Here is a 25159-nt window from a genome sequence, read left to right as displayed (position 1 = left end):
ATGGACTCGTGTGCACATCCGAGCAGACCGAGCAGCTGGGACACATCTGTCCAGAAAGCAGCAACAGGAGAAAACAGTGCAGGACTGTCCCAGGTGCTGTGGTGGCAAACCCTTCTGGAAGCTCAGTCTTCAGATCATGACTATGCATGTGACCCAGCAAGTGACCCTGGTGGGATGAGCAGCTTTGAAGGGCTTTTGCTCTTCTGACCCATTTGGCTGCCCTACACAGCATCAGGAAAGTGCAGAGGTGTGTAAGGAAGGTTGAACACCAGCAGGATGAATTGGGAGAGGGCTGAAAAAACAGGAGCTTTCCCCATAGCTGCTGCCTTTGCCCAGGGAGGGCTTTAAGAGCCCCTCTCACTGTGGTTCCACTCTGAACCTAAACACATTAGGGATGGCAAATGAGAAATCAGTACCCACAGTGATGGATCCCAGAAAAGTTTTGGGGTGCTCAGCATGCTTTTGGCCTGAAAGCTTCTCCCTAAATTAACTGTCAGGGTATCAAATATTTACCTGACCTTCTCCTGCAGGACACATTTGAGTTGAGCTTTTCCCAGAGACTGTGCAGGGTGGGCAGGAGGATGGGAGGAGTGTAAATCTGTACCTGCGAGGTCACTGTGCTGGCTTTGTGTCATGAAAAGGGGAATTCACCAGCTCAGACCTGCAGGAGCAGATCCCTGTGGGAATCACTTGCCAACACTGTTTGCAGCCTCACCATCACAAATCACTGAACTGAAAAAAAGTAAATCAGCTATCACAGGACAGTTCATAGACTACAAACATGAGTGATGGTATCTTTATAATTAATGATTATGAGAAAGCAGCTTAATAGTTTGGTTCCTTGTGAGTGGCTTGATTTGTAATACATGGCAATAGGCGTAAGCAAAGCAGGTAACTGGAGCCAGTTTACCCTTGGTGTGTCCAGCTGGTAGCTGCAATTCACAGACTTGCACATGAGCATGGTTTTCCTCAAAGCCTTGACCCCCAGGGCAGAAAAAGTCTGCAGATGTAACCCCAGTGACAGGCATATTCTCAAGCTGGGTGGTGCCCGGGGGTGGAATGATGGGCAGTTTCTTGCTGCTGCCCCACACATTTTGCAAGTTGCTGTTGTCAGTAAGTCTTCCCTGGCATTTGCAAGGAAAATGCCTGTGCTCACCTCAGGGCCTTGAGCCACCCATCTCCTCGGTAGCTATTAAATGGAACATCATAGCTGGCATATTACTGTGATTGATGCTGTATCAGTCAACTGGAAAAGGGTTAAGCAAGCCTTAAAAAGAAGTGAGATGAAGGCTTGAATACCAGCCTAAAATGTCCATATCATGGGGATTATTCCAGGGTTGAAAACACATGTGCAGAGATGCCGACATACGCAGCTGTGCCCCTGTCCCTGCTGCTCCATGCTGGCCACACTGATTCCAGGCGAAGTGAGTAATGAGTGCTTGCATTGCAAACAACGATAGTCAATTAGCAGAGGGCACATACAGACTGTGTGCACTGTGACTCTCTGGTTTTATTGCTCATCAAATAAAATTTAGAAATACTCTCTATTAATGCATTATTTCAAGCCAAACATGCTTCTATTCTGTTTCATCAAGCCTGGTTTGATTTGGCTTATTTTTGTTTAAGATCAATATGATAAACGACTCTCAGACTTGCCAACTTTAGTCATTTTTGTTAGTGTGACATTTGGTATTTCTAGAACTCAGGAGGGAGGCCTCCTCTTTTAAGGAGAGTCTCAGATTTTCTTGCATTAAAACAAAAAATTTGTGGCGAGGTCAGTTGTGGAGAAATTTATGTGTGGCATTTAGTTTGTCATACCCAGAAGGCAAACAAACAAACAAACATCTTCCACAAGAACAAACCAAACCAAACAAACAACAACAACAAAAACCCAAGCAAAACCCCCAAAACTGACCCTCAAATGTGTTATCTTTTAATCATCTGTGATTTTCAAACACTATGCCCTTGGGGAACCCAACTCACAGATTTTCTGCCAACAAAGAGTGATTTTTCTTGAGAACAAATTCACTTCTCATCTCCAAAGCCAGGCCCACACACCAGTGAATTCCTGTATTGTGCATGCAAAGCCCAAGATCAGAAACCACAGGGGAGGGATGGCCCAGTGCCCAGGACATGCTCTGAAGGGGGTGCTTCACATACTCTTTCAGTCTCTATTCCGGTGCTGTGTTTTCTCCCAGAAGATGCCCAGGCTTTCCCAGGGGGTGTAGCACCTTCCTCGCTTCACCTGCAGCCATCTACAGCAGAAACAACCTTCCCAGGCAGATGTCAGCCATCAGGCCCTTCTGTGCCCTTCACCTTGTGCTCAGACCTGGAGCAGGTGGAGAAGAAGCTGCTGCAAAGCATGGATGTGTTTTACCACTCCCAGGACCTGGGCTGAATCTTTCCCAGTGCTGCTTCCAGTACTTCACAGAGAACCAAATCCAGCTTGTCCCTCTGGATCTCTCTTTTCCGTGGAGGCTCAAGGTGGTCTCTTTGCTGCCCTGCTTGTGCTCAGAAAGGACTTTAAAACACTTACAGCCTGAATAGACCCAGCAAGCTCAGGCCTGGCAGAGAAAAAATACTCCCTTTGCCAGCCCTTCATGTTAAGTGTCTATATTTAAAATGACTACATAACCTAAGAAATTATTAACAGGTCTTTACCAGGCAAATCCGATTTCTTCTTTGGACAACTGGATGGAATAAAGCTAAAAAATTTTGCATTGAGGATGAGATTTAATTTGAAGTGCCAGTGTTAGTTCTCCTACTGCACTTGTAGGTTTAGAGAATAAAACTGTTTGCTAGCAAACAATCGTCTTAAACAAGATCATCATTAATCCTGAATGCAGCTGTCAAAAGGACTGAGACTGCAAACTAAGAGGGAACAAGGAAAACCTGGTAATTTGTTTGTTAAATATTTGTAAACTGTCATGTCAGTAATGGATAATAAGAAAATTTTGAGCCTCCAGAGCTGATGCATAACACAAAGCTTTGCTGTATTGCACCTAAACTATTATCAATAGCACATTTATTATAATAATAGATGAAAAACAAGCTTTCTGGCTGAAACACAAGATCAATTTGAGCTCAAGCTATTTGGACATGTTCTAAATGTTGTAATTAAAATGCAGCATGAATGTTCCTTTAAAAAAAAAAAAGTGAGAAAATAGCCTTGCTACAATTACACCATCCAGCCCTGACTCAGTAGCCTGACACTGAGAAAAAAAAAAACAGGCAAAATTGCATTTATGTCCAGTTAGACATTTCTCATCTTCAGGGCTGGCTGCAGAGCCTGAGCTAACATGACTTCTCCTGTTGGGTCAGGATCCAGCCCAGCCTTGAAGATTTGATGCAGCCCTGGTTGCACTGAGCTCCCTGTGGCAGTCAGGATTTGATCACAGTCCAGCAAAGAAACCCAGCTGAGCTCTATCTTGCTGCAAAGGCAGCTGCAGTTTATGGTGGAAAAAAAAAAACCAAAAAAACCCAAGGAACTGTAAAAAGAGATAAAGAAGCCACCTGTGTGGAAGGCTTTGCTGCTGGACCAAGTGCCTTGGGGACAGAAATGGCCGGAGTGGCTTTCTCCCCAGCACCCCCCCGCAGTGTTATTGCACACATCAAAGCGTGACTGCCGCCTCCCACAGCAATTAGAGACTCACGGACACCTCCCAGGAGCTGCCTGTCACCCTGGAGAATTGGGCTCTTCTTTTGTTCTGATAAAGAAGTGACTAGTGAGCTACAGCAATCTCTTGGTAGCTCTCTAAATAATTGTGTTCTCTCATGTCTTTTAATCATAAACCCCACAAGGCTCATCATACCACATGTGCAATCCAAATTGGCCCATCAGCTCAGTTTATCAAAGGGACTTAATTTAATCCTAGTCTTTGATGGAGACAGGAGCAGTCAAAGTCTCCCCTAATAATTTTCTAAGTTTACTTATCTTGCAGATCTGGGGCATGAAGGCAACTTGGATTCCAAGCACAGCATTGATAATGGGAAGCCATGAGGAGGAAGACAAAATTGCCAAGAGCTTGACAGTCTGAATCAAGAGAAACCACAGCAGAAACGTGGTAAAACAGTGGAGACTAAAAAGGCAAAATAAATCCCATGATTGGTGTCGCCACAAGTAACAACATGAGACTGGTAAAATAAGTTGCTGGAGGCAATATCTACCTCTGAGTGAATATCACAACTGTGAGAGAGCCAAGAGCAGGGAAATCCAAGCCAGGAAATGCAGAGCCAGAGGAAAGGAGGATGGTGGAGCTGCTCTGACCTGGCAGTGTCCCCTTCCAGACAGAGCAGGATGCAGTAGACATGAAAACACACCTTTACATGGAGAAGTGCCTGTTCTTCCCTAACCAGCTGAAAGGAAGCTCAAAACTTTCAGAGTTGAGCAGGTTCTGTCTAGCTGCATCTTTAAAAACACTGGTATGTCTCCTCTGCTCATTTTCAGCCCAACAGGTCAGTGTACCCCAGGACATGTAACAGTGACACCAGCTACAAAATGCTGAGCAGACTGAAGCAAAAACCCAAAGAAAGGAACCAAAATCCCTGGCTTCAAGGGATGCTGAACAATGAACATTAGGACCAAAGGCATCAAAGATAAGGGTTTAATGGAAAAGCTAAAAGCCCAGCCTTCTCCTGAGAGAGTTGACAGGAGAAGACTGCAGCAGTGTTTCACTCCCTAGCTGTAAGTGATGGATGTGAACACAGTGAGGAAAAAAAAAAAAAAAGAACTTTACTAGACAAAACCCAGCTGGTTCTGAAGCTCTCAATGGCTTTTAATAGTTTTCAGCTCAAACAGAAGAGGGAACTCAGAGCCTGCATTACAGAAGCTTGAGGAGTGCTGTAGGCTGTGAGAAATGGAGCACAAGCCCTTTGGTTTTAAGCAGCACATACAAAAGGGAGGTGCAAAGGAGGAACAAAGAAATCCTCCAGTAGGGATGTAAAGGACTGTGCTGGCACCATTAGTGCAGAGGGATTCTTCGTGGCACTATCAAAGTTTTGGCAGAAGATGGATAGACCATCTGCCTGCAAACAGTCAAGACCATTTATTTATTTTATACAGAGAGTGCAGGTGGCTCAGGACAACCTTTGGGGAGCAAATGGAAAGAAAAACACTGATATTAGCTTCAAAAGTAAATCCACAACCAGCAGACAGCAAAGGGTAAAATGCAAATATTACCCAGGCTGGCTAATCCCCACAAAGGGACTGACTGGTTAAAAACGTGGTCTCATGAGGGATGTGCTCTTTGGAAAGGTGGAGGCCCTGAATTTGAGGAGACCTTCCAGGAAGGTGCTTGTGGGTGGGCAGAGTGGGAAAGTCCAAACATCCCCTTGCTCCAAGGCAGTGGTGAGATGGGGAGACTGCACAGGTCCTTGGCCAGCCCTGAAATAACAGGGCAGCTGATGACACTGGCTGTGGATGAGAAAAGAGCAGGAACAGGCAAATTAAATACACTCTGTGGAAAGAGGGAGCTGTCCTCTCTTTGCTCTGCAGATTTTGGGCTGTATAAAGTGTCAGGAAGCAAAGCTGGCACTGACAGCCCATGACTGGCACACAGATGGGCTGGCCAGTGCTGGACCTGGGAGCTGCAGCCCCCAGAGAGGCATCGGAGCATCTGCTGGCCTCTGCTGAACTCAGGGCACAGCAGGAGCTGGACTGCATGGCCTCGCATGTGGGGAGCCACTGTGACTGACAGCAGTTTGCCTTTTTTGAAAGACAGCAGCTCCTGGTGCCTGATGAATTCCTGCTGGCCTGTTTCACCTCTAACTCGGGCAGGAAAAGTCCATATTGGTACAGCACCTTTGAGAGGTTTCTTTCTTTGGTGAGGACAGCATGAAGGCTATCAGCAGCTCCAAGCAGACTTGGGTAGAGTCAGAGTTCCAAGAAAACTCACTTCCATTTGAAGAAACTTCATTTGTGAGTGGGTACATAAACACAGCAAGATCTGGGAGATGCCAGTTATTACCCAAGACCTGGTCATTGGGGATGGGCAAGTAGACCAAGAAAGAGCAGAAAGTGCCCTGCCAGGATGCAGCTTGCTGCTCCTTGACCACAAAATTGAGAAGGTGAAGACTGGCAGCACATGGTAATACACAGTTATAACACAGGGCTCTCAGCAAAACACTGACACTGACTTTTAAAAGGCCAAGCCTGGGATGGCCACAGAGCCAGCCCCACTGACACCAGCAGGCACTGGTGACAGAGGAGCTGCCCCTTTCCACTAGCTGCTGTGTCCATGCTGATGGGAGATCTGTGGTTGCAAAGGCAGCCCACTGACCAGACACCACTGCTGAGATGGACAGAGCCTGTGTAGCTTTCTTTCACTCCTCTGCAGGAGAGAGACTTGCAAACTGGCAGGCTGGGCAGGGCCATAAATAACGTGCAAATAGGCTGGGGCCACAGGCAGCACCAATGGATGCTCCAGGGCTGGTGAGAGCAGTGTGTCGGTCCAGAAGTCCCTGTGGCTTGACGTGGCACAACACAAGGGCTGACTGTGGGCAGCAACCAGGCACAGGATAGGTAGGAGGGAGATGCTGCATAAGCACTGTGCTCTGATTTGCCTACAGAAGATGGGTCAGGCCATCCGAAGTTGTGACAAAAAGCCAGAGCCAAAGCAGCCAGGGCAGATGCTGTTACCACCCAGACCCTGTGTGGTCTCTGCCCAGACACAGTTCTCCTGTGGGTCAGCAGCTTTTCTGGATGCAGGAAAGTGGACAGCATTACCCAGGACAACTCCCAAGCAAACACAGTGTTGCTGTCAGCAAAGAGTCTGCATGAGAGGAGGAATAAGCAAGGTTCTGAGGGCCAGCAAAGTCATCAGTGAGAAGTGACTTGTGGAGAGGGAAGATTACCATGTGGGACTGAGGGGGCTGACTGCTAGCAAAGGGAGTCATTTGGAGCTAACTTGGGAGTCTGCAACAAGAGGAGAACCAAGCTGCAGCTTGGAGAGGGTACATGTCTTCAACAAGTCAATTCAGCTTCTTTTCCTTACACACAAGTAGATCGAACAGGACAGGCCAAGCGGACTGAGCAACATATGCAATGACAAAAAATAATCTAAAAAGGGTTGTTTGCTTGATTTGTGTATCGTCATCTTGGCTGCCAGTTGTCACATTGGTGGATTCCAGCTACAGCTCCTCATTGCTCTGACTGAATTGCTAAATTCAGGTTTAGGTTTTTACTTTCTGTAAGCATATTAAAATTTTAATTAAGCACTAAGTCAGTGTTTTAGCAGGTTTTTGAGGCATTAGCTATTTATCTTGTTGATTACAGTTCTCTCAGGTCCTTAGTTATGGCCTAAATTTAGAGCAATTCTGACTGACTGAGCCCTGCAAGGATAACTGCTACAACTATTCATTAAAAATGAAGAGATCAGAGTTGATCAGCTGACTGTGGGAGCCTGCAGTGTGGCTGCTCTTCTTCCTGACAATCTTCTGATCTACAGGTGCTAGAGCCAGGTTAATGCTGATCTGCTGGCAAAACACAGCATGAGAAGACGTTGAGAAGACGCAGCAACTCCTTGATTCAAAGCTCAATAAGAAACAGCTTCCTTCCTTGATATCCACCTGAGATGGTGAGGAAGGAGGGATTTTAAGCAATATTTTCTTTCAAGCAATTTCCATTAGGCAACACAAGCCCTTCTCAAGGCAAAATGTTTGTGTCCCCCATTTTTGTCCCTCTGGGGAGCACTTTGCAGGACATGAATGAGAGTCCCTGCTTTACAAAGAACGTGGGAAGCTCCCTCAAGGAAGCAACGCCACAGTTCAAATTTAGCCAGCTTCATGTGGAACTTTGGGGCTTTTTTTCTAAATTGCTGCAGAATTATAAAGGCCCCACATCTACTTTTACATGAGAGGTTTATCACACACATTAACGTGAAACACTAGCTACCAACAGCTAGTGAATCCAGCTATCAACATGCAAAACCCTGGCCAGATCTGTCAGCATCTGGGACCAGACTTATCTCTTAAATGCTGTTTCAAAATTGTATCACAATAACAAATGTAGTGATAATGAAATGCAGAGTCTGGTACCATCCAAAATTCAGCAGCTGTGGTATTTGCCATGGAGCTGAACTCCCAAGTTTAAGCAGCTTGTGCTAGAAAGTGGTTCTTGTAGCTCAGCAAAGAAATTCAATGCGGGGAAAAAGGAGATTATTCTTCTGCATATCACCCTGGCTAAAACTTGTTAACCACCCCTAATTGTAGCTCTCCCTCCTGTGCTAATCACATCTGTAATACCCATTCAGCTGTTTGTTCTGTCCCAAGGGTGAAGCCAAGGTGGTGGCTCCCATAGGTGGTGGGGACATTGCCAGGGGCACAGCCACCTCCTCTTCTGGTCACTGCAGACCCACCAATGCTGGTCTTCATGCTGGTTTTTGCAGTACTCTGGAATGCCAAACCCATTTTCAAGCCATGGGTGACCATCTCCCCTGATGGCCCTTCACCACCAGCTAGGAGAGTGTTCTTCTGAAAGACCTGAAGTCATTCACTGTTTAATCACCTGCGTTTTCCTCTTCTCTCATTTCATATTCTCTGCAAATATTCAATGTAACCTCAGCTGTTCATTGAGGAATTGGGAAGACCTTAACCAAACAGCTTGCTTTCCTTCCTGCCCATCAGTCTGCAGTCTCCTTGCCTCACACCTCAGCCAAGCAAAGTGAAAACTTTTCCTTTCACAATAAAACTCACATCCAGGTCACTGTTCACGAAACCACAACTTCCACCAGGGCCAGCCCTGCCTCAGTCTACTTTGCCAGGCCCTGTTTGGGTATCCAGAGAGAAACTAGCTCCTGACCTGGCCAAGCTCCTGCTTCCCAGTCAGTGCTGACAGCACACACCAGCTGCATCCAAGCCAGTCCCATGCAGCCCTCCCAGGGCTCATCCTCTGGAATTCTGGGATTGTGGTGAAAGGAAGAGTGAAGAAAAGGAAGATGAAAGCCTCTTGAGCTGCACAAACAAACCTGCTACCTAAAGGCATTTGTCTGCCTCAGAAAGAGGAGGTAAATTTAAGGAACCGACAGCCAAGATGTTATTTTTGCTGAGTTTGAAATCTCATTTTTATGCTTATCTCATGCAAAACTGGAAATAACACTCGTCACGGTTACAACCTGCTAAGGGGAAAACTGGCAAGAGCCAGTGCAAATGAAGGGAAATTTTCTGCAAAAAAAGATCTTTCTCAGAAAACACCCTTCATAAAACCAGATAAACACACATACTGGCAGAGCAAAGCCAAACCCCTACAATCTCTAAGAGGGTTTGCTCTTGGAGCAACACATCTACAGTTCCCCACCATCTCTTCTTCCCTGTCCCTCAGCTGGAGAGGATGATTTCTCTAGGTCAGCTGGTGTGAGCTTTTCCTCATCTGTGCCAGGTAAAGCTTCACCAACAGCTGAGAATCTTCAGTGACAGGTGAAGTTGGACAGGCAGCAGGCTGCTATTTCTCTATAGAGGTTCATACAGCTTTACATATACTATCACTACTTTGGATCCTCCCTGTGATCCTAAAGCAAAGAGTTGTGAGGAATAAAGAATATTCTTCTAAAATTGGGTATTAAGAGCTGAACATGGCCCCATCTCTGAGCTGACCATATGGAAGAAAAACCCTGAGACCTCACTACTCCATGGAATCGAGTCCCAAACCTTTGATCCAGTCTTGAGTACATTTGAAAGTGATGCAAGGCCTCCAAGGATGGAGTTGTGGCTCTAAAACTGGAGGAGTGCTATGCAGAATGTGCTATTTTTCCACCTTCTCCAGCTACAGAAGGGGCAGCTCATTGTTACAGCCCCTAGCCTGCTCCTGGCTGGTTGTGAGCATGCCAGTGGAAATCCCTCCAAACTGCTGGTGCATTCCAAATAAATGGGTCCAATTTAGCAAAACTACAACTGCAGCTGAAGCAGTGGGAAAGGATCATACCAGCAACCAAGCAGGCAGATCAGAGAAGGAAAAAGCTTCCAATAGGTAATGGTGAGTAGGTGGGAAGAAGTAACCAGTTCATCTCTAAGAGGAATGTGAACAGAGCCTTACAGTCCCTCGAGCAAGTCTTGGGAGAAGCAGACCCCAGCCTCATGTTAGCACTTTATTTATAGCATTGCCTTCCTGTTCATAACCTTCCCAACTGTGAATTGCAATTTTTCCTTCCCCCAGCATTATGGTGATGGTTTGGAACATGGAGATGTTTGGAAAGGGGCAATTTGGCATCAGGAGTCTAAAAAGCAGATACAGATGACATCCTAAATGTATCTTTTATGAGTTTGGAAGGATTTCTTTAAATTAAGCTCAGAATCTGTGACAGCTTCTGGTAGTGTCGCCAATAAGGAAATAAAACAAAAAAAAAAAAAAAAAAAAATCAAGAGGTTCTTAAGCATATGTAGTCTTAGAGATCTGGATATCTTGCTTTCCCTCATGCAACTTTGAACTGCTTACCAAGCGCTTCCCAAGGAAAGTGCTTCAATAATTTTGAATTGTCTCTTCACCACATATGCCCTCAAACCCCAACATACTTCCAAATTCAAGGCTTATGAAAATTAAATGCTCTAATAATTCTAAATTGTGTTTGTTCAGGGTTACTGGAGCCTGGCCATTCCTTCAGTTTGGGGATTTTTGTTTTGTTTGCAGTGGGTGGAGGAAGAAATGCTTTCTATTAGTGCTTCAAGTTGGAAGCTGGTCAAACAGCATCGCAGCAGAATGATTCAGCAGCCTCTGAGCCGATTCACAGTGTGTCATAAAATGGGATTAGGAAAACAACAATGCTTGGAGGAGAAAGAACCCACACAAAGAATCACAGCAGGAGAACAATACCAGAAAGAACAGAGGGGAATAATCCTCACTTGGCTTCTCAGAAGCAGGTTGGATGACCTAATAGGTGGCTTTCAATGCCTTTCATTCCCCATGGAGTTGTAGGGTTGAGCTGCGCGGATCCAGCCACCACAGTTTAATAAATGTCTCTGCATGTACTAAACCACCTGAAGTGCTCCTGCGTGCACATCTGCAGCCTGTTCTCATTTATCTGATGAGACCATGGTCCCCCTCTGGCACAAGCCCAGATGCTACTTCATAGCAGGCAGGAGCTTATGCAGAACTAGTGGTGGAAGTCCATGACCATTTAGGACATGAAGCAGAGGGAGCAATCTGTGAGTTAGAAACCAAAAAGCTGTGTTTTCTCAGTGTTGCTCAAGTGGGCAGCACATCAAAAGAGCTGAAGTGTCAAACTAAGTGTATTTCCTAGTACTGTCCTGAAGAGGAATTAAATCAAACATGTATTTTGTGATCTCCTGAACCCAAGTATCAGCGACCACCTATGGCCAATGCCAAGATGGAAAAGGAAAGCATAATTTAAAACCTATTCTCTGTGAACCTGAAGATCTTATTGACAACCTTGTTTTAAATTAGGTCATACCTGTTACAACTGTGGCCTTGAAGTGACAGAGGAAGGCAGGGACTCTCTCAGGAGTTTTACTAGATCAGCAGTGGTTGAATTACTCCTATGCAGAACACGAAATCACAGCTTCATGCAATTGAGGAAAATCAGACAATTATATCACAATTCCAGTAAAATTGCTATATCCAAAGTTTGGTAGAGACAGAAAAACAAGGAGGAAAAAGAAAAATGTCATATGCCATGGCCTCTTCTTGTAGACTGAAAAAATGATAAAGTGCATCCTTGTAAATAACTCACTGCAGGATGCCTGGAATTTTATAGAAACTGCTGCAACTTGTCTCCCAGTGGGGAATAACTGAGGCATGAGATAAGAAATCAGCCATATCCTAACTTGCAGTGACAGGTGCTGTAAAAGGAAATGCCCAATAAAGGCTTAATGTATAGGAAGATGGCAAATAACTGTCTGGAATTCTGAAATAAGAAAGCATAAACCAATTCTCTAATCATGTCTAATCAAAGAACACCATCAGTTGCTAAAAACTTCTAGGGAAAAAAATGGGTATTGGAGAGGTGGTAGCATGCCTGTCTTCGTCAGTAGTGTTTTGGGAATATTTTAGCCTGCAGAATTTAATTCCCTGTTATTACTTCTGAGCCTGAAGGTAAAAATCATAAATCAGAACCATTCATAACATGGAATAATGGGATGAAGTACTCATAAGGAGAGTTACATGATGAAATCCTTTGGGACTGTGTGTAACCCTTACAGTCCTTGATGATAGCATTAAAAATTCTTCTGTCACTAATGTCTATTCTTCACTAAATCCTATACTAGTTCTTCCTCTTTCTTCTCTTCTAACATCTCCAGATTTTTGTGTCATATGGCATTCCTTCCACCCTTCCTCCCTGCTGCCCTAAATATATGTTTAAGGCAAAATCAGAGGAAAGCATTCCATGCTTAAAAAGATGGGCAGGTTTTAAATTACACTGTAATTACTAACAAGGGCTTTTAATACCTGAGGAGCTTTTCCAGGGAGTTTTGCTCTGATTTCAGGAGCCCCATTGTTTTATAGAGGGCTATTTGGTCCCATTTGTAAGGTGGCTACATTTTGAGAAATAAAGACTGCAGTGGTCTAAAATAAAATAACACTGTCCCCACCCTTCTTTTACCATCTCATAACTGAGTACAAAAAAAAAAAAAAAATCCCAACCCGTGATGTGTTAGAGCTTTGTTTTCTGAGTAACAAGACCAATCATGTTTCCTCTGCTTGAGGTCTCTCTCTTCTCTTCTTTTTCTTCTAGGTCCTCTGGATCCACACTGACATAGAAATATCCCATGATGGAGAAAATAATGCACACAGCAAAGAGGAGAACAGTGAACAAGACAAATTCAGCCCACTAGGAAAGAAAAAAGAACAGCAGGTCAGGAGACCCCAGACTCAGTCTGGAGGACATCTCTGCACTTACAAGTGCTTTTAGAAGAGCTGGGTGAAAATTACTTTTTAGTTTCCAAAATGGCTCACAAGATAGAAACTTTCTCATTCTGTTTTCTGGTAAATGCTTGTACACATTATGTAATTACAAATGTGTAATACATCTTGAAACAAAACAGTTAGATTGAGTTGTGTTCATTAAATCTTTTCTTACAAATCTGTCCTGACTGGAACATATCTACCTGGGCTTTTTGCCTACAAGATTCTCTTGGGAGAGGTGGGTTCATGCTGCCCAGAAACAAGCCCCAGTTCACACCTTCATGGCATCATCCCAGAAATTTCACAGCCTGAATTAAACTACCTCTGCACCACGACCTCCCTCTGTAAGCCTGACATCTCAGGGGTGCCACAAACAGCTGGCCTGGCAGGATTCCCAAGTGAGAACCTTGAGGAAGAGCTGAATGCCCACTGTTCCTGTTCCTAGTGAGCAACTCAACCTGTGGCTGCCACTGTGTCCAGGCTCCAGGTCCAAACACAGCGAGCTTGCCTAGAGCTGAGCTCCAGCAGCATTATCCAGTGCAGGTCAGCTATTTCCTGACACTGGGAGGGTCAGGGAGGGCCAGTGCTCCCCAGGGGAGCACCACTGAGGGCCCCACTGAGCAGGGGCTGGGGGGCAGCTCAGGGTGGGCTGCTGTCACTCAGGTGCAGCAGTCTGGGGCTGGGCAGAGATGTGTCTCGAGGACACGGACATCCAGAAGCACCAGAAGCCTGTTGTAAAGCATTATCTCTCTTTCAAGAGCCAAACCATACCTGTGCCATTGGTGCAGCCTCGGCAACAATGAGCACAAAGGTATTCCCCACAGCCACCGTGAGCAGCCAGCCTGCCTGCAGCACCGACTTCATGCTGGCTGGAGACTGAAAAGAGGAGAAGGGCCTGATCAGTGGGAATTGTGCTGTGCCCTTCGGCCCTGCTTCACCCTCTGGTGTCCTGCCCAGTGTAGGTGTCACTGGGCTCAGCCTAGGAGAAGATGGTGGAATTTCCTCTGTGTGGAGTGGTTAATCTGTGGTTAATCTCAACAGCTGCATGCATACAAGGAGCTTTCAAAACATGGACAGGAGGACACACGAAGAAGCAGGAGATGCTGTTGTTGCAGAGCTGAATCCTGGTCATCTCCAACCTGCATCATCTGAAATGGTACGATCAGGACGTCCAAGGAGCCACACAAGCCCTGCAGCTCGGAGTCTGGTGCCGTGTGGCTGTACACCTTTGGAAAAGAGACTGGATCTTGATGTGAAATTTCCTGCTGAGGACAAATTTTTCACATCCCATTACAGATCATCCCACTGTATTAATCATCCTCATTAATAAACATCTGCACTTTACTCCAGGGATAAATTTGAGTAACTTCAGTAGCTGTTCGACCATGTAATGTCTCAGTCCTCTCTTCTCAGAAACCTCCCCAAACAACAATCAAACAGTCCTTGCACATTCATGACCCCTTGTTCCCTTGTTACAACGTTGCATGTTTAGACCCCTTCAGTCTCTCAATTTAAAGCATGTGCCAAGCCCTCATGCCACCCTATAGCCCTTGAGATACCTTTGCCTTTATATCACTGAAAAATCCTTCACTAGGAGAAAACCCTGATATTACACTATTCAGAGCTTTCATGTTAATTATCCAGTTCTGTTCTGTGTTCTCAGGTTTACCAGAAAAGGAGATTTCCAAGTATCACTGAGAACAGGTACCTTCAGAATATGAATTAATTTAGCTTGAGGGCACCCAGCAAGGTGTGCTATAATCCCACTTTCAGCTGAAGGACAGATAACATTGTTAGTAAGTGTCATGTCAAAGGAGGTATGACAAGTCAATCACAGATGCAGGAATGAATCCTGAAGTCTAATTGTAAGGCCCTTATCTTTAAGTGGAGTACCTGAGAATAGGAGAAGGCCAGACCCGTAATGGAGAACATCACCTCCCCAGCAGATATCAATAAATATTGTGGTAACTGCCAGGCCATATGGACATTGTTGGCTTTGATGTCTTCTGACTTCCACGTCTCAACAGCACCTCCAGAAATCTATCAGGAAAATAAAGGCACACTGATTAGCTGCTGAAAGATCAGATCTTTCTTAGCCTGGACAACAACAGAAAATATACCAAAATAAAGTTTTAAGCAAAGGTGGAAAAAAAGCTCTGTCTTTGAAGCAAACTATGGCTCTCAACCCTGCCATTTCCAAGCCTGTTGGGAATGGGGTGACTCCTGCTGCACAGGGCAGAAAGAGCAGGATGAAAGCATTCCAGCTCATTCAGGTACCACAAGAATTCCCTGAATTACTGCAAACCAACAAGTTGTCTTCTGTAGTGGGGCTGGGAAAAGCCTGTGAGGTTCCAGTGCAGAGCCTGTGACCTGCTGCTGTCCCCAAGGTCAAAAAAGGATGACAGGGTAAGTGCTCATTGCATCCAGGTGGTCACTACTCCCATTTTATCAGCACTGTACAACTTCCCAATGATATCACTGACACCCAAACAAATTCAGCTCAGGAATGCCAAGAGTAGCAAAGACGGCTCCATATCAGATATATTCAGATAGTTATGGTACCTGTATTCCTAATTATTTTTGTTTGTTTTCCCAGTTGTAATTAATACTCCTTGTGATGCAGAGGCTTAGAGGCTGAGAGAGATTGGACTACAAGCCAGGAAAACACTAGATTGAAATTACTTCAGGCAGAAAGCCCTGTGTTTACGGAGAGTACTTGGGAAAATACAAGGGATGTTTATGAGATGTTCTTAATCACCAATCATTGCCAGGGAGGGAAATCAAGAGACTGTATTTCAGCAGGCTAAAAGGGGTGAGAGGAGAGCTGTGCATTGCTCTTTAGCCCATAAAGAAATGTCACAAGCACCATGCTGTAACTGCACAGTGAGGAAGGCTGGGCAGAAGGCAGCACCCCCGTGATTTAAGTTTCACAGTTCAGCTACATTAGCAGACTAATATATTGTATTCTTGATTCTTCTATATGGCACTCCTGGCAGAGGAGCAGGGCTCAGTACAAATCACTCCAATAATTAAAAGTGATCTTGGCCTCAAGCAAACTAACTCTCTACAGAAGGCAGAAACCACAGAGAGAGATATGGAAAAACAGAGGCTCAAAAATATTAAAGTACTTAGCACAGGGTGCAGAAGGACTGAGGCACACTGCCACCCTGAGCAGCCAGGGCTATAGCAGGGACTTTTGCAGATGGGACCACAAACTGGAATCCTTGGCCACAGTGACATGGGACACATCTACCTCAGCCTGCCCTGGCTCTTGTCTTACCAGAGGCTCTGGGGAAATTTTCTTAGTGTAATATTTTTCATGCAACTTCTCTGTCTGGTTTCTCAGCTGATGAAAGAGGCTTGCAGCCATGGAAGAAGGGTCTGGCCAACATCACTTCAAATGTGTGTGTTTTATGTACATAAATCTCTGCACTCACAGATGGCAGCATCTGCTTGTTCCCTTCAGGGCTGTACATCCCACTCCAGCTACTGGAATTGGAAAAAAAAAAAATGCCAGGTGCTTCTCGGCTATATTTTTCCTCCTACGTATTTGGACCCAGCAGATGTGAACAGCTCCCATTAATTGCCCAACAGGGAGATGCTACTGCCAGGGAGTAGCTGACAACACTTTGCTCTGCTCATCACAACACAGTAGCCAAAGTCTCAGAGGGCAGCTTAGCAGTGTGTCCTGTCAGACTCAGTTTGTCTGTGTGCCTTTGTGGTGGAAAGGTTAAAATGGGAACGAAGCTGATCACGTTCATCTCCGTGGCTCCAGCCAGCTGGACCAGGGTTGAAGCAGTGTGTCTGAGAGGCTGGCAGGCAGGGAAAGGAATCCACCCTCTCAGCAGTGCTCAGAGCCCATAAGGGCTAGGCTGTTCAGAAAACCATGCCTTGACTTTTCGCTAGGCTCCAAATTAGCTGTACAGACAGTGAGAGGAGGAAACAGATGTACAACTTCACCAACCTCCTCCCTCAAGACGTTGTCCCTCTTCCCCCTGTGCATAATCTACAAATCTTGGAAGATCAGTCTTTAGCTCAGTAAGCTAAATGTGAGGATAGAGCAGACTGCTTCTGCAGTTTTTGGGTGTGAGGCCCTACCAGGTACAGTTTTTTAAAGACCACAAGCAGAGTCAGCTCTTGGCAGATGGTAATAACTCTTTGCAGTGCTCTGGGTCAATGTTAACTGCTTGAGCATGGCATGAGACGAGCACAAACCACAGATCACATGATTTTCTATGGAGGATTTCTATCCAGGGAAAGATTTTACTTCTTTTTAACCCATGTAATCTGACATGATCACAGCGTAAGGTGGAACAAATACACACCCACCTTGCTGATGTAGGTACCAAAACCTTTTACTATCCCTTTCATAATGGACTGCCTTCAGATGGCTACTGCCCAGGGATCACAGAGTGGACAAAGCAAGCGAGAGCCACCAACACAAGAACAACAGCACTGCCAGAGAGTAGAACAGGAGTGTGTAACCATCATAGGAACACTTACATTAGTTATCACAACAGTGTATGAGGCACCGAAGTCAAGCAGCCCCAGCTCCAGGGGGAACTCTCCTGTTTCAGTTATGCATTTTCCATTATTATATCTAGATAAAAGGATGAAGGACAGTATTTCCCAGTTAGTTCCCCAAACAAAGAACACAGAGCAGAGCTATCCAACATGCCCCTGAAATGGAGCAGGGAGGATGCAAGATGCAAAGATGCAGTAGTGTTTACATCAGACAATCACTGGAGTTCTTGCCATCTTATCCTTCCAGAAGCACTTAGACACTGACTGGAATTCACCTAACAACCATGCTAACATTTTTAAATGGTTTCTTCTTCTTCTTAGTGCTGATTTATTTTGTTTTTTCCCCCTCAGGTTTATTTTCCTCCCAAAATTTTTTCCATGTCTTCAGGAACTGTAGGCCAGACAAGCAGTCAACAGGAACTCAGAGATGTGCACCCAGAAGCCACTTTGTTTACTTTTAGTAGAGCAAATTAGCCTGCATATTTGTTCTTCTGATTTTGGATGTGTGAGATGGCACAGAGGCTCAGCAGCATTGCCACAATGGCTGCTGCATCCTACTAAATTGCAGCAATAAATATTTTGGATGGAGCTGATGCAGAGAAAAGACATGAAGCTTGTTTTGAAACATTGGAAATGCTAGAAATACCCTACAAGAGCCAACTCCAGTGCTGCCAAACCAAGGCCATATGGAGCCCCTGTCTAACAAGCCCAGCCTGCAAAGCCACGTAATGCTACTTCATGTTACCAGCCCACATATCAACACATTGTAGCATGGAATATGGATTGGCCTCTCCCTGAAAGCACCCTAACACTAGGAGCTCGGGCCTGAGAGAATAACAAAATAAAGCAAGCACGAAATGGCAGAGGAGACTTTACCATGCCCCACCTTACTCCACTGACAGATGCACAGGAATAGCCAGTCTCTTCCCTCCAGGCCCCCACATAATGTGAATAAAAACTTCTGCACACACACAAGTGGCCCAGAGCACCTGCCCCGCACTGAGCTGATAATTCTGCTTTTTACAAACATCTGTCCCCACAACCACATGCCAAGACAATAGCAATCAAGGTTTTGCTATTAGACCAAGAAAAGCCTCTTTGTATCCAAGGAAATGCCTCAGTGAGGACCTTCAGCTCAGGAAGGAGACTTACATGTCCCTCTCCAGCAGCGAGTACTCAGAAGCACTGTAGTTTTTCTGAACAGCAATGAACCTTTTGCTATCAATAGTGAGGTTGACATCTTGGCTCAAACCATTAATGAATCTGCAAAGAAACCATATTTTATTGACCTGTCAGACAGGGCAGGAGAAGCATAATAGTAGACACTTTAGAAGTCTGCTTACTCTCCCAAAACATTCTGTAATTCCATAAGGTTATGAAAGTCTCCCTGCAAGTTACCAAAATATTTGTCTGATTCATTGCCTAGTTTTTCAATACAAGATTTGTTTCCCTGTTGCATAATTTTACCCTCTTACTCTCTTTCCTGTGAAAAGTGACCCTCACTTTTTTGTGGTCTAGAACCTCCAGGCAATCCAATCTCAGAGACCATCAAAGATTGCAGCAAATTCAGAGGAGCCCACGAAGATGATCAGAGGGCTGGAGCACCTCTCCTATGAAGACAGGATGAGAGAGTTGGGGCTGTTCAGCCTGGAGAAGAGAAAGCTCCAGGGAGACCTTAGAGCACCTTTCAGTACCTGAAGAGGTCCTATGAGAGAGCTGGGGAAGGACTTCTTACAAGGGTATGGAGTTAAAGGACAAGGGGGAACGGCTTTAAACTGAGAGAGGGTAGGGTTCGATTATATTAGATTTTAGGAAGAATCTCTTCATTATGAAGGTGGTGAGACACTGGAACAGCAAAGTTGTGGATGCCTCATCCCTGGAAGTGTCCAAGGCCAGGTTGGATGGGGCTTTGAGCAACCTGGTCTAGTGGGAGGTGTCCCTGCCAATTGCAGGGGTGTTGGTACAAGGTGGTCTCAAGTTCCTTTCAAACCCAGACCATTCTATGACTCTATGGTGTCTGTTCTATGGCTGTGTGAGAAGACAGAGCCTCAGCCTACCACAGGAAACTTGAAGCTGTGTATCCTGATGAGCAGGTACACCATGCTGGCAATGAGTTTCTACCAGTCGGATGGAGTTTTCTAGCAAAATAAGATCTCTTCATCAAAACTAAAACTTATATGGGAATGGTTTGTTTGGTGTTTTTTCACAGACAAAAGACAGTTTCCTTTTAGCCATTTGAAAATTGTTAGTAAAACCAAATATTTTTCCTTTGATCTATGTTTTAAAATATTTTGGTTTTCAGTTCCTTAAATGGGGGTAAATCCCTGAAGTTAGTCAAGCGCTTAACAAAAGTAAATTTTTAGGAAAAAAATAGTTTCTTCCTAGTGAAACTTCTTAACAATTTGTAAACGGGAAAGTCTGGGGATTTTGCCAAAAACCTCCACAAGAAAATATAAACCAATTCTGACTGAATCAAGTCTTCAAGGTGTTCAGTCAGTAGCAACCTTCACAAGCACAGGGCTATGAAGAGATACTGCTCTCCTACTGGGTCTTCACAGGTTTCAGATAAAGGGGTTGGCCATTGTTTTTAAGGTTTGCTTTGTTTGGTTGTTTTTTGGTTTTGCTTTTGTGGTGGGTTCGTTTTGTTGTTTTGTTAGAATGTCCAGCTGGAATCTTCTTTTTTTTTTTTTTTTTAATTTGCATCTTTTGCACTGCAGCAGCCAGCACAAACCAGCACAGGAGTGTTCATGGACTAAATGGAGTAGCTCAAATTAGGAAGAGTGTACTAAGCAGAGCCCAATGCCCAATTGTTTATGAGGATGTAAAATTGTTGTTGTATCCAATTTTGGAGACACTTGTGCGTGACTTTGGGTGAATGTCACGGGTTGGCCAATTTGCAAAGGACATGGCAACAGCTCCTATCCAAATTGCTTCTTCCCTTTCATCAGTGAGATGAATTTGCCACTTTTCCAAGGAAGGAGCTCTTTTATGTTGCCATCTCAGCCCAGACTATCCCAGGCAGTGAGCAGCAATAGTTCTCAGCTCTGCATGGCACATGTGGGAGGTAACACTCTGTCAAGCCTCCACAGCTGACACTCGAGTCTTGCATGAGAAGTGCGGACTAGATTCCAACCCGAGAACATCTGGGCTATGTTACATACAGATGCATTAGACAAAAGCACTTTCCCTCACCCAACCACCGCCAAATCCTCAAAAAAAAGCCATTCCTACCTAACAGCTGCCAAACCATTTTCTGGCTTTGCTTCCAAGTCTGTAATCTAAATAGGGGAAGAAAAAACACATCAAACATATTTATTAATGCTGCCTTACAACAATGTGTGGCAGACAATACTGGTGTCTGCAGAGTTACACATGTGCTGCAAAGCCTGTGGAAATTAACGGGACTCTCACATAAGCTTTGCATCAGGCCACAGATGGGGAGCCCTGCTACAGTGAAGCCAATGGCAAAATTTTGTCTCCTCCAAGGGCTTAAGATGAGACCATACCTTTTCTCCTCATCTCCCCTCTGTAACAAAGGGTACTGAGTTTCAGCCAGTCACCCTTCTACTAAGGCATGTAACACCCTCCAAAAAAGTATTTGTCTTCATCTTGAGATACCAAGAGAGCACTATTCACATTAGCATCTTTCAGTGACTAGTTACAACTAAACTTGAGTGCCTTACTCCTACAAAATCTGCAACTGCCTAACTTTCAGACCCTGATTCTTGTCATATTCATAGACTTCACAGAAGTCTAAAGCTGAGAGGAACTACATGGTTACTATACTGATCATCATGCATCACTCATGCTTTCCCTGATCCTCAGTACTCAAGAGATTCAACTGTTGTAATATGCAGGCAGAGAGCAGGAGAAACCAAGATGCACTGAGCTTGTTTGTGCTCATAGTCTTGCTCATGGTCTCTGCAGGCAGACCCCTGAAATGGCAATCTGGGTGGGCACACTGGGGAGTGAGAGTCTCTCTCCTGGAGACCACAGCTAGAGCAGCAGCTAGATAGTTAATCAACATTCATTTGGAGAAACCTATTTGGTGTACAATGCAGAAAAAACACAGTTAAGACGCAGACCTGCCCTGGAGGTGGTATGGCACAAAAAAAGAACACAAAGCAAAGCTCTTGGCTGGTAGAAATCCAGAGTGGTGCCATGTCCACTGAAGATGGCAGGGCAATTTCAATTTGCACTGCCCACAGATGGAACACAGGTAAGCCAAAAGGGACTTTTGGAGACTGGCTCTCTAAAATTTTTCTGGCCCTTTCTCCACACTTTTATCCTGATGCGAAACCCTGACTTTCTGAGACCAAGGATCCAGAATTTCAGTATATCTATAAAATGTCTATTGTACTTCAGAGTAATATGCTACCCACAAATAACATATGCCCTAAATAATAAATAGCCACAGTGAATAATAAATGTCAGAGCAATAAATAATATATCGCAACTTTTTTTTTTTCCATGGGAGATACACGGGGATGAATACTCTAGTTCATTGCAGACAGAGCAGCCAAATTATTACTCGTTTTCACTGATGATCCCCAGAGCTCTCAAATTCATTTCCTGCCTACTCGACAGCCCACAAAGGAGAAGAAACCAATTTCAGATTGGATCCTTCCAGGAAAGCACTCCCACCTGAGTGAGTGGGCCAAACCCAGCAGTGAAAGAGGTTACTCAGGGGTGAGCTCTACAACACAGCAGTATGCTGGCATTGCTTTCCTTGTGTTGCAGTGCTGGAACAGTATCATTTACCACACTGTCTTCCACATCTCCCTTATCTACAGCTGTGAATGACGGGTCAATAACATCACCCAAGAGCACAGCTGTTTCCCAGCACATGGGAGCCTGCCTGTGCTGGGGTGGGCATTAATTTAAGCACAGTCTAGACAGCTGGGGCAGCACAGTACTAGAGCTCTGAGATTGCTATGCTCCAAGCCTGTTGCAGACTTTTGCTTCCTAAGGACTGTATGAAAACCACTGTACAAGTATCCATTTCTTAAGGAAACAGCACACAGCCATCAGGGTCACAGGGAAACTTAATTTTGTGTGATACTGAGCCCCAGACTCCAAAGTGTAAAGTTTGATCATCAGCAAAGAACCTTAGTGTTATGACAAAATAAATTCTTTAAATTAATTTTGGAAAGCAGTTATATGATTTCTACTACATAATATTGAATGCTTGGTGTGGCTACCCTGCAAGGTAGAAGGCTGAGGAACTACAAGGAGAATGGGTATTTTAGCATGAGGACAGATTGTGATGGCATTTACACACCTGCCACAATGTGCAATAACACCATTCATTTCAAGAGAGCTTCTTAGGACACAGCTACACATAAAAGATACCAGAATTTGCCCTACACATCCCATATGCTCCTCTCTGATTGTTGCAGAAATACACAGAAGTCCAAATACAGCCAGCTCTGCTGCAGAGCCTGAAATGAGCTTAATCATTTATTCTGTTCAGTAAAACAAATGGGCCTTCTGTGCTTTTTCACTAAACCCTTGCAATAACTAAACCCAGAATCATTCCTCTGATGCTTTTACTCCATGGCCAGCCCTAGAGCCTCTTTAACATCTTTGCTTTATAGAATCATCTTTGGGGGGAAATCTCTGGCTCTGTTTCCCCAGCTTTCTCCAGCTCTGCTGCCTAGCAGGCATGACTCTGCTCTCCCACTGCAGCACACAGTGGATTAAAGTGTGCCCAGAAAAGGCTCTCAGATGCCACAACGCCTCTATTAATCAACCAGCAGAAATGTGTACAGATCCAGTGCCTCTAGCTAAAAAGTCAGGTTTAGAGCATCTGAGAGCAATCAGACAGACATTGCAACTGAGCAAATGAATTAATGAGCCTATTACCCCATTGTAGCATCACAGCCATTGAATTAATACTGTATTTACACTTCACTCCCACACTCACTAAGCGGCTTGATAGGCTTCCTTCTGCCTCAAAAACAATTAAGCTGTATACTGATTTTTCCTTCACAGTGTAGTTAAAAGCAAGAGTCAATCCTTGATGTTGCAGGGTGAAGTGAAGGCTCTGTTGCTCTCCATTCAATATTAATTTTGAGTACTCAGCTGGGTTCTGTGGAAGAAAATAAACTTGGTTACACTTTCTTCAGATAAGAAAGGATCTGTCTTTTCCTACCAAGTGCAACACTATTCCCTCTTTAAGGGAGCCTGTAATCCTGTTATCCTTTATTCCTAATTACAGGTGAATGTAAGGTGTATCCTTTACTGGGGAAATTTGTCTCCAAACATTCAATTTCTGTCTCATGTAACAGAGATATTATGCTTCATTTGTAAAGCTATTCCCATGCACTTCTAAGGTGATGGAGCAGAACAAGCTTTTGCATCTGTGGGCTTTATTAGAAAATGCTGAAGAAAAGCCCATCCTTTCTTCAATGACATGCAAGTCAGGCCTTTCAGTCCCAAAAATATGCTTACCTGAAAAGACTCCACAGGCTGCTGAAATAGGTCCTTGTCTTGGATTGTCACTTGGACAGGGTTCTCTGCCAAATTCAGGACCCGAATTAAACTTTCTTTTGGGACAAGTCGAGGCATATCGGTTTCCTAATTAAAGTAAAAGGCTTTAAGTGCCATGTGTATGCTTTATTAGCACTTTAATATCTCTTCATTTTTAGCCATAATAGATTTCCTCTCTGTAACGACACTTTTCCATCCTTTCCTCAACAGAAGTTGCACTCAGAGAAAACTGAACATAAATCTTTTTTAGGGAGGTTTCCTCATAGTAGCTCAGTGGCCAACCCATCATTCCTCCCAAAAATTGCTCTTCACACCACTAAGTGTACAGGCTACACACCTATTGAGGAGGTAGAACAATGTCACAGCTTTCATTATACAGCTCCCTAGTGCCTGGATTTAACCAACTGCCATATCAAAATGGAAAAATTTGTGCTTAGCTTTCAAAAGCAGTGACCAGAATAATTGTTTCCCACTGCAGTCAGTACAGGAAAATAATCAGACCAGAAGTTAAGTAGTTTTGAAAATCCCAGTCCAGCTTCATGTCTGTAATCAGTGATTTTGCATTACTGGACACCTTGATATCTATACAGCTGACTATATAGATATTATTCCTTGTTTTCTGAGAGAGGGAAGCTGATGCCTCCAGCACTGAGGTATCTCTTTCTGTCAGGGATCATTTCCTAGAGAGAGTACATCAATCAGTGTCAGCCTTGTACTACCTGCAGAGCTAATTTTTTTTTTTTACTTTTCTTTTATTCTCATTTTATTTTCAAGTAGCTGCCAGCAATACTGCAGAGCCATTCATTTTTCTTCTATCTTATCTGATAATTTGGGTACTGCAAGCAAGGCATTTTGAACCTAACTTGGTGGGGAGACACACTGCCACAGAAGACAGAGTGAGCTGATTTCCCTGCATCCATATGCTGCTCTGGACCAACAGGCCTACTAATATTATCCAGCAAATTCCATTACTGTAGGATTTCACTTCTGTGACCCACAGTCAAGTGAAGGTGGACCATCTTATCCTCCTCTTTGCTAGAGCTTAAAATGGCCTTTAGGGTAAAATTTTCATGCACAGGCAGGGGGGGACCTCTCACTCACCTTGCTTCTGCCCAGAGGAACCACCCACAGCCAGAACAAACTTTGGTGCTTGGCCAGAGATGCTGCTGGCAATGAGATCATTTCTTTACTCACATAAAGAGATCAGAAAAAAGACCTGAACCCACAAAGTCTCATTTCAGTGGGAGGCTCATTAGGGGATTCACCTGAGGAACCAGCAGATGTTAATCCAGG

General features: G+C 44.5%; 1 protein-coding gene across 17 annotated transcripts in view; it reads right to left on the bottom strand.

Annotated features, from left to right (window-relative positions):
* Window positions 1–1486: 1486 nt before the first annotated feature.
* Window positions 1487–25159, bottom strand: part of SLC15A2 (solute carrier family 15 member 2) — a 72549-nt gene continuing 48876 nt past the window's right edge. For 7 of the 17 annotated variants that reach the window (XM_048310138.1, XM_048310134.1, XM_048310129.1 and 4 more), the window contains 8 exons: window positions 23828–23953; window positions 23301–23465; window positions 20606–20652; window positions 18527–18637; window positions 17354–17450; window positions 14744–14890; window positions 13622–13726; window positions 1487–12776 (listed from right to left, as the gene is read on the bottom strand). In XM_048310138.1, coding sequence (XP_048166095.1) covers window positions 12600–12776; window positions 13622–13726; window positions 14744–14890; window positions 17354–17450; window positions 18527–18637; window positions 20606–20652; window positions 23301–23465; window positions 23828–23953 — 975 coding nt within the window. In that variant the 3' untranslated portion in view covers window positions 1487–12599. Of the gene's footprint in view, window positions 12777–13621; window positions 14116–14743; window positions 14891–17353; window positions 17451–18526; window positions 18638–20605; window positions 20653–23300; window positions 23466–23827; window positions 23954–25159 lie in introns of all 17 variants that reach the window. The other 10 variants (XR_007204943.1, XR_007204944.1, XR_007204945.1 and 7 more) reach the window with 10 other exon arrangements.

The sequence above is a fragment of the Corvus hawaiiensis genome, chromosome 7 (assembly GCF_020740725.1).
Source record: "Corvus hawaiiensis isolate bCorHaw1 chromosome 7, bCorHaw1.pri.cur, whole genome shotgun sequence".
NCBI classification, from domain to species: domain Eukaryota; kingdom Metazoa; phylum Chordata; class Aves; order Passeriformes; family Corvidae; genus Corvus; species Corvus hawaiiensis.
This window is presented reverse-complemented; position numbering and strand designations above follow the sequence as displayed.